Source organism: Hakea prostrata, chromosome 2 (genome assembly GCF_041222555.1).
Source record: "Hakea prostrata isolate BN-2017 chromosome 2, UWA_Hpros_2, whole genome shotgun sequence".
NCBI lineage: Eukaryota > Viridiplantae > Streptophyta > Magnoliopsida > Proteales > Proteaceae > Hakea > Hakea prostrata.
Window position 1 is genome coordinate 7,285,122 of NC_142601.1, and position 9,467 is coordinate 7,294,588.

The following is a 9,467-nucleotide window of genomic DNA, read 5'->3' on the forward strand; positions in this document are numbered from 1 at the left end:
TTCTTTGTGAGAATAAGTAATTAATTTCCAAGAAGAACTTCTAATTATATTGGGTTTGGATTTGTTCTAAAATTCATGTTTTGATTCAAAATGTTCTTTTGGATTTTATTAGATACTATTCTCTTTGAAAAGTTATGAATGATTCTATATTGAGTTTAAACATTACATTTCTAAGAGTAATGTTGAAGTCATATATAAAACATAGAGAGGAGATTGTTGAAATATCTGAGTCATACTCAAATATGGTTGAGGTATTTATGGTTGAGGTATTTGAGTTATACCCAACGTATGTTCTAACATAGGTCATCAAATTAATTACGATTCAACGGTGTAATGGCCTTTGTGGGAGAGTTCAATTACACGGTAGGACCTGTTGAGGTCTATAAATACTAGCCGGAAGCAACGATCCGTGTATTCCAAACTACATATTTAGGGAGTAATGCTTTAAGCAACCTTGGACTAAGCCCTAAACCCCCACACATATCTCTGTTCAAAATTCTGTCAAATACTCTTATGACATAGTTGCACTTACCTAAAACAGTCACAAACAATAACTTTGATTGGATGTTTTACATAATTTGCACAGAAATGTTTTGCTCCCTTATCACTTTCATTGGGACAACAAAATTGTAGGGAGTTGGTTCATGGGATGAGCAGAACACCTACCTCTTTAGCCCATGGTAAATGTCCCACAGAAGGAATCGAACAATGCAACTCAATTCCAGTTTTTCATCAACTAGTTATACAAAGCCCCTAATACCCATTTCATTATTCTATCACTAAAAGAGGTAAGAAAAGAGCAAGAGATCCATAAAACAGTTAATTTTCTATACAGAGCAGGCCTTATGGACTAAGCTACCACAACACTAAAAACAACCATGGTATATCATATGATACTGACTGAGCTCCCTTGTGAGTCATCCAAAATTCTGGGTCCATTGTGCTGGCAATTGGATTCAGGCTGGGGTGGATGAGCTTCTCGAGAGCCATCACAAGAATCTGCCCTGCTTTGCTGGCGATTGGATTCAGGTTGGGGTGGATGAACTTCTTGAGAACCATCGTGAGAATCTGCCCTGCTTTGCTGCTGACTGGATTCTGGCTGGGGCAGATGAACTTCTCCAGACCCATCTCGAGAATCTGCCCTCCTTTGCTGGCGATTGGATTCAGGCTGGGGTGGATGAACTTCTCGAGAGCCATCGCGAGAATCTGCCCTGCTGCGCCGATGATTCCTCCATCTCAAGAACTCGACAATAATAGAATTGCAACTCATTGCAACACCAAAACCCGCAAAGGTGGAGAGGAGAATGGATAGAACAGCTTGCAAATGAAGCTGTAGAATTCCATGTAAGCAACAAACGATGAATTATATTGTAGATCACCATTCTACCAAATATATTTATGTTAATGATAAATGCCATTCAAATTTGAAACCAGAGTTCTGCCAAGGACCTGGACAGAGCCAGGATAATAGTGAATAAGACTTGAGTCAGCTCAAGACAAAGCAAAGTTTCAGTAACGCAAAAGAATGCTAAGCACATCTTTTGCTTTCAGTCAGCAGACTTATATAATGGTAAATCTGGAAAGATTTTGATGGGATAATAAGGTTTTTCTCAGAATAAGTTCAGTAATCTTAGGCTCTTAGCCTAGCTTACAATCATCACTGCTCAAAAGCTAAAGAAAATTTAGCCTTACCACTGAGTAGAAAATATGAGCAAAGAGAACAACCAGAGAAAATTGAACTGATGCGTACACCCAGACAAATCTTCTCCTCACTGACATTCAATAAAGGAGAAAGTTAATTAACATTAAGAGGACCACCATGGACAAGACATCATTGACAAAATATGAACAATATTCTTTTATATAAGGAACAGCAGTACAAGCATAATATTGTTGTGTATGTGCATCGCTTGCCCAAAAGTTCACAGACCCCACTGGATGGGTTCATCTACTTCCCTGGGGTCAAAACTCAACCTTACTGGATGACCATAGTATCATAATGAATATTGGATGGCCATCATATCTGCCCTTTAGCCATCACACAAATGTGCTCTGATACTTTCATCTCTAAGGTTATTCCCAAAATGTCAGCCAACTTAAATGTACTTCTAAAGGGATCATAGCCAAATTACCCATAGTTGAAGATGTCATGGACGCAAGCAGACCAAGTATGCAGGAAAATGGCAAGGACATGGCAATTGCACCAGTACCCATTTTGCCAACCTGTTCAGTGACAAAGATGTTAGCAAGAAAAACCAATTGATCAATTAGAAGAGACGCATATAGAAGTTCATGGCTTTACCAGAAGCTGCTCCAGAAAACAGAAGTAAGCAAGCATACTGACAATGACGACAACAGGCACATCCTGCCATACTCTGGTAAATTTAAACAAAAAGTTTCAGGCACTTTATTAAAGCTATCAATTCGCCTAGATATAAAATCAAATGAAAGCAAGTGATTCGTATCATTAAGCTTGACATCAACTGGGTGTTGAGGTCCCGCACAGGTAAAACACCCTACTAGAGAGGGTGTTGATGTCTCTCTTGAGGTCTTATCTTCTCATAGATAACTGATCAATCAACTTTAATGTAGCTGGTTTTCCCAGCAGGTGCCCTGAATCATAACCTGTTCAATTTTAGTATTTGACTTTTCTTACTCGGGTTCCTTCCCCCTCGTTCACTCGTTATTTTCTTTCAGTATTCCGTACTTCTCTTTCTCTGCAGGATCAGTCCATCAAGTACAGGTGGTATTGAAAGGAGAGCATTCTCAAACCACTCACCCATCTATACACAGAAATCTCCTTCCCAACACCCTCTCCCCCCCCCCCCCCCCCCCCCCCCCACCTCCTTTTCTAAAAATATGTTCTGAACAGGTGAACTACCATAGCTGTAGAGTGCATAAAGCCTCAGCCTAACTTGCAAATCAGAATTTCCAAACTATCTAGTTTATACCTGCCAGACAACTTCACCTGATATGTTGGTAATGAGAGAAATAAATGTTGAAACTACAAAAGCAACATGAATATCCGCACCTGTACTGATAGACTGCTTCCTGACCAGATCGATTTGCATTTGTATTGAACGCTCTAACATTTTGGATCCGTAACAGGGTGACTGGTAAGTTCTGAACCTCTTGCTTACAAACATCACAAGTTTTGTTACCCTTGATGCTAAACCATCTTATAGCACATTCTTGATGGGCCAGCGCAAGTTCACCTTTGCAGCTACATTCCAACTTTAGAGTTTCAAGTCCTTCACCCAGTTCAACCAAACAAATTCTGCACACTGCCTCTTCTTGAGGAATATCTTCACCATCAGCATCATTGTTCTCTGAACCATGAGACTAAGATGAGACCAAGGTTGGTTATCTTAGTATTCAGACAGAGCGAAAATAAATCTAAAAGCCGGAAACTGCCAAACTCAGATCAAAACCCATGACCCACAAGCAAGGAAAGAGGATTCAGAACTTCTGCAAGTAGATTAAGACTAAGAAATGGTAAGAGTTTTCCTATAACTACTGTTCTACCTTCTAACAGAGCTAATATATACTTGGGCCATGACAGACTTTTGACAGATCAATTTCTACAGAGAATTCCCATTAGCAGTTAACATTCAATTTGTTCAACCCACAGAAAAAGGAGTACTAACAACTTCAAACATAAATTATTCATGTTTAATACAAGCTATGCATTCCGAAAATCTCCTGTGAGAACACTGTCGCTAAGGATATTAGAAGAAATAATATACCCGCATCTTCCGTGGGACTTGCATTTGACATGGCTGCACTGCCTTCTGTCACTTTTGGAGTCAAGGGAATTATGCGAAACCCACCTAAAGATTCTGCTCTTTTTATTCCTCTTCCTCTGTTATTCAAAGGGACAGAAAGTGAACGAGACATCTTTCGTTGGGCTCCCCTCCTCTGTAAAAAAAAAGGATATTGCAAAAACAAGTTTGTTAAATTGACCAAGAATAAATGGGAAATACTTAAGGATGTACAGAACACAAAGGAATTTATCCTCCTCTGTTATCACACCCAATAAGCACACACAGAGAAAATAGGCAGCCTTACATTCCACCCGGTATATCCTACTATGAAATTTGCTCTACAAGGATGATTGCAATCGCCAAATCTGTCTCATTTCTTTAAAGAGTCAAGAGGAATATGACTGAAGAGACTATCTGGCAGGATCATCGGTTTGATCTCAGATTCCTCATCAACCAATAGTAGTCGCTCAGAAAGTTGTTCATAAATCAAAGAGTTTACGCCTAGGCAATCACCTAGGTGGGACTAACTGAATGATGGATCCTGACATCATTCAAGAGATCGCATCCATCTCCAGATGTTACAAGATTGGCTTTTCTTCTAATTACTTTCTAGAATTGACATATAAGAACATTAACTGGTTGCATATACAAGTCCCTCTACATGTAAGGAAATTTGTCATGATCTATATGTAAACTTTGCCAGGATTAAAATGGCATGAAAAGTATGGGTTCAAGAAACCTATTTCTCATCAATTACTTGTGTCAATGAGAAAGATACTCTTTGACTCGGTTATAAATTATCATAGCTTGAGTTGGGACATGGAATTCCTTGGTTGCAAATGCTTGGAATATCAACTAGAAATACCAATTTTGCTGGAAATAAAATGTGAAACTAGTCCCCGTTCCCAAGCAAAAGTAAATAACTAAATAAAAGGCCAAAACAGAAACAACTGCCAGAAGGGCCAGAAAAGTAGTAGAGGCTTAGAGCACAGACTAAGTTAATAGAGGGAATTCTTAGGTGTTAAAAAATTAAGCTCAGTTATCAGTGCAGCTAACATATTCAGTACCAGTAAGGTGTTGACATCATCAACTCAGTGGTCCATCTAATATAGCGTTGACACCGGTAAGTAACAGAGACAATTTAGAACCCTTCATTTGGTATCGCACTACGTGAATGAAACAATCGTTATTATCTCAGACTTTCTCTCTTAAAAATGGTGTAGAAGACTTACAGTTGAATTTGAGGAACCACCGACGCTTCCTCCAGAGGTGGATTCGGGGTTTGAATTAGCAATTGGAGTGACAGGCAGGGATGATGTTCTTTTCATCCTGGGTGTTAATAGCTTTGTAAGGGTCGATGACCTTGAGATAAAGAGCTTCTCCCATGGCCCAGTTGATGGAGTACCTAGAGCTACGGCATCTGGCTTCTCAGTGTCAGTAGTTGAACTGCGGTACTTGAAGCTAACTCGAGGTAGGAAGCCTCTTCTAGAAGATTTTCCTCGAGAGGAGGAATCTGGGGACTCATTTATTCTTGGCGTACGGGGAAGATTCACTCTTGTGGGAGTGGGACTTGGTGTTGGGGGCATATTTATTCTCACACAATCATGATTGGAGATCTCCAATGTTCTTGAGGGAATTTCCAAGAAGAGGTTTTGTTTTTTCCAGTGTTGAACAGGAAGGGCTTTCTCTGTCATCTCAATTGAAACATCAGCCTGCAAAAAAGGAGTAGAGCTTGCTTTAGTGAACAAGGAAAATTGAAAGAGACATTATTCTACTGAATAATTCTAGCTAAGAAGAACATCCATGTTGTGACAATTCAATTCAAATGCTTGTGGGTGGCTCCTACAATCCTACACTTCTGCAGCATGTCCTTGTACGATGCTCAAGGCTCTTGAGTATCAAGAGCTACTTTTTTATTTATTATCAACACAATGATCAATTAAATAATTAACATTTTCAGTACTCTACTCAGTTGACAAGGCCAAACACTTACACTCTTAGCAACTTTACTTAGTGTATAAACCTAAAATTAAACCATACAATAGAAAAACTTCAACCAACTAGCAGCCAAAATTACTGCTGGCAACAATCCTTTTTTAACCAAATCTGGTATTGGCCTCCTCACATAATAGATAAGCTTTTGGGTTGAATAGTTCAAAATGGTATCAAAGCCACTGGGCTCAGTCAGTTAATGATCCATCCATGTACAACTTCTATCCAGAAGAGGGCAAGCTATGAAGAGGTAGATTTGGGAAGAATCCCATATCACCTAACATTGGAGCATTAGATTTCATACCTGTTGGGCTTCTCCAACCAGATAGCTTAAGCTTTTGCATTAAATAATTCAAGACCTACTCCAGATCTTTCAGATCCATCTACAATATCTCCATTTGCCTCAGCAAGAACTGTAACCCACACTTCCACCCACCCAGCCAAGGTAAAGTAAACAAAGCAAGAATATCTCCCACAACACTGAGCTCGATTGAATGTGGTTCTCTCAAAGAGATAGATCCCCCAACACAGTAGATGTTACTGAAAATATTGATAGTAAAAACCAAATTTATTGCATTTCAAAAAGAATAGAGGATGTAAGAGCGTTCACCATAATTTTGCAGTGTCATTAACACATTAAATGAGTCCATCTCAAGTTTGCATTCTCCCAAATGTTCTAGTATTTCCCCGTGGGTGCTTAAATTCTTTATCACATATCTTAATCATGCTTCTTATTTAAAGTAAATTTGGGAGTCACAAATGAGAAGCTGCACCATACTATCAACTGGTTTAGACGCCAGTGGAATTCTGTAACTTCAGCAGATCTATCTTATTGGTACAAATGAAACACATTCATAATTTCTGTATATCCAAAATGGTTACTGGAAGTCCTACATTTGAAGTTCTCAAGAACCAAAGGCAGTGAAACCCATGGGTATTTACACTATAAACTCAAATGGCTACCATTAGCAGTTACTTTAAGATGTTTCAACAAGGTACTAGTTATTGGAATACAAATCTGCAAAATATCAATATTTTTTTGGCATCTCAAATGAATTTTCAGGTATCATGTATCTCAAGATATGAATACTATACTCATACCCCCTTTTAGAAATTTATTAACCAAAAAGAGAAATTAAAATAAAGTAAATTATCAGTTCCCATTTTCTTTTTTATCTGCCCCATTATTTTATATATAACTTTTCTTCAAGAGGAAGGGGGGACCAAGCAGCCGAGCTTCCTGATTCTGTTTCCTTCAGTGGTTCTCCTACTTTAGTTCGCTCAGGAAACATGCAAATTTGCATTTTTTCTTTTCTTTTCTTTTCTTTTCATCACGAAAAGCTCTCACTCCTTCCAAAACACAAACCCCTACCATTAAAAGAAGAAAAAAGTAGCCAAGACCAGTGTAGTGGATGGATGGAAATTTCAAAGTTAAATAGAAAACCCATTCACCAGATATGAAACGTTGTAAATCAAACAAATCAAAGTGCCCAGGTTCCAGGGAAAGTAGAAAGGGGCACCCTGTTCTTTACTTGATTTGATTAAAGTGAAAGCGGATGTTAGTGGAAAAGAAATACATGATATAAAGAAATACATGATATAAAGAGAACGGCTTCCAAACTTCACTATACTCATAAAAGGAAGGATTGTCATCTATACGTATCAGATAGCTCACAATTTCTTTAAAGATTCTTTATATTTCACATAAGAACATGGAAGCTCAGTCCTAAAATTTAAGGGGCAGTACAGTAGCTGTAAGCAAGCACAAGTGCGAGCAAAACCCAACCACAAACATAAGCACATCGCTTAAAGGAAACCAAATTCGTTTTTCTCAATTCTTCAATTTACCATAATTAAGAGGTGCCCATCAAAGGATTTCTGTAAGCAGTTAATTGTTACTGTTCAAAAAACTTTTTTTCCATGAATTTTTTTCCCAAAAGAAGAAGAATCAAGAGAAGGCGAGCAGAAACAAACCTTGTGATCTGATGGAGAAGGAACAACTGGGTTGTCAGATAAACCCACCTCGTGCTCGTGGTGGGAATTGGATTCCCCTTCAGTTTCCATCATTTCATCAGAGATTCCAACTTCAAAGCAAGGAGTAGCTGTGCTGCTGTTCGAAGCTCTGGGAAAACCAGAAATTCTCAGAAGTAACAAAAGATCGATCAGGGAGGTGAAAAGGTTTGACTGTGTAGGAATCAATAATTCAATGATGAAGAGTCATTTGTTTTGAAAACTTATTCGGATTCTTTTTGGGATGGACGAAGGAAACCAAACAGGCAAAAAGTTGAAGTTGAAATGTCTACACCAAACAGGTTTCATCTCCCTTACTCCCGCCCCTATTAAACTCATTTCAAATCTTATGTGATCTTGAGAATATGGGACCCAATGGGATTTTACTGCTACTCTTCTCTCTTCTCTATTCTCTGTGTGCTGCAAACTGTATAAATCGCTTTCGGTTGGTCTTCCGTCTTCGTCATAACTAATAAATATGTCTATCCGTTTAGAGCCCGCCAGTGGAGGTTGCACTAGTGCACCTATCTATCTACTCCTGTATGTTATGACTATTCTCCCAAACTCACATAAGATAGTGGGACCTACATTCACAGTATTTGCCAATGTTAAGCAAGATAATGTGAGACCCGAGTATTTGACAGGCAAGCTGGGTGGAGAAGATTTCTACTAATATACTCTGTTATTTTTAAGGCCATACCACTAAATTATTTTTATTAATTTTAGACGTGCAATGTAGGGTTGGTACAGTGGTAAAGACTCATGCCTCTTAATGAAGAGGTTGGGTTCGACTTTCGTGGGATAACATAATCTACAGTGCATAGTAATGCACATCGTTACTGTATGTGCACTATTGTGCATAGCAACCAGTGGCGGAGCTACGGATTCACATCCTCTGTAATTCCCTCATAAGATTGTGTCATGTGAGAATGGCATTCAAGTAATCCAACAATTATTCATCTCTCTCACACTCACGATTTTTCTAGTATAATTTTTTTTTCTTTCAATTTTTTTGACTTGCGTCACACACCTAGCTATGGTGGGTGAGTTTTCCAGCAGGGATTTTTTGCATCCATAAGGATTCGATACCGGAATCTTGCTTAAGCGGACCAAGCTGCTTACCACTTGGACCAACCCTCGTTGGTCTTCAAATCTATCTTTTTTCCAATAATTTCTCTCCCAATTTCTTTTTTCACTTTTTTTCATGATTTTTTAAAATTTTTCTCCCACAATTTTAGTCTTTATTTTATTTTAATATATTTTTTATTATTTACTTATAATTGTGGGACCCACTGTGGGTCCCGCATTGGCCCACGTATTTTCACCCCCCCACATTCAATCTTGGCTCTGCCCTTGATAGCAACAAACTGTACACAGCAGTGGATTTTTCTCCGATTTTTATAGCATAGTAATACCCCATCCCCTATATGTAAAACTTTTTTGCTTCATAAAACGTTAGAGAAACACATAGTTCTCCACATGGTGAGGTGATCTAGATTCCCTTACTTTATTTTTAACAAAAAAGAAAGCTAAAAAACAAAAAAAATTCACCTACCATATAAATGTGAATAGAAATGTTTAGTTACATGAATCCAGAGATTCGAAATCTCTGGATTCATGAATGTGAGATTTATACCTGTCTAGCTGTGAAAATCTCTGGATTCATGAAATGTAGAGATCCATCTTTTTACACTAAAAATA

The 9,467-nt window shown here is 38.3% G+C and overlaps 1 protein-coding gene across 1 annotated transcript; it reads right to left on the bottom strand.

The window, feature by feature from the left end:
• Positions 1-522: 522 nt before the first annotated feature.
• On the bottom strand, positions 523-8,152 carry LOC149023540 (RING/U-box superfamily protein). Its single transcript, XM_089144081.1, has 8 exons — positions 7,731-8,152; positions 4,997-5,476; positions 3,747-3,918; positions 3,032-3,329; positions 2,303-2,375; positions 2,133-2,223; positions 1,693-1,772; positions 523-1,330 (listed from the first exon to the last, which is right to left on the bottom strand). The coding sequence occupies exons 1-8, from the start codon at positions 7,821-7,823 to the stop codon at positions 887-889; spliced, it is 1,731 nt and encodes a 576-aa protein (XP_089000207.1). The 5' UTR covers positions 7,824-8,152; the 3' UTR covers positions 523-886.
• Positions 8,153-9,467: the final 1,315 nt, after the last annotated feature.

Bases quoted from the DNA above. Each gene is read 5' to 3' on its own strand.
- LOC149023540 (XM_089144081.1), bottom strand. From the start codon at position 7,823: ATGATGGAAACTGAAGGGGAATCCAATTCCCACCACGAGCACGAGGTG. The intron at 3,330-3,746 runs GTATATTATTTC...CTCATGGTTCAG, and splicing joins AAGTCCCACGGAAGATGCGG to AGAACAATGATGCTGATGGT. The intron at 2,224-2,302 runs GTAAAGCCATGA...GTCACTGAACAG, and splicing joins GTTTTCTGGAGCAGCTTCTG to GTTGGCAAAATGGGTACTGG.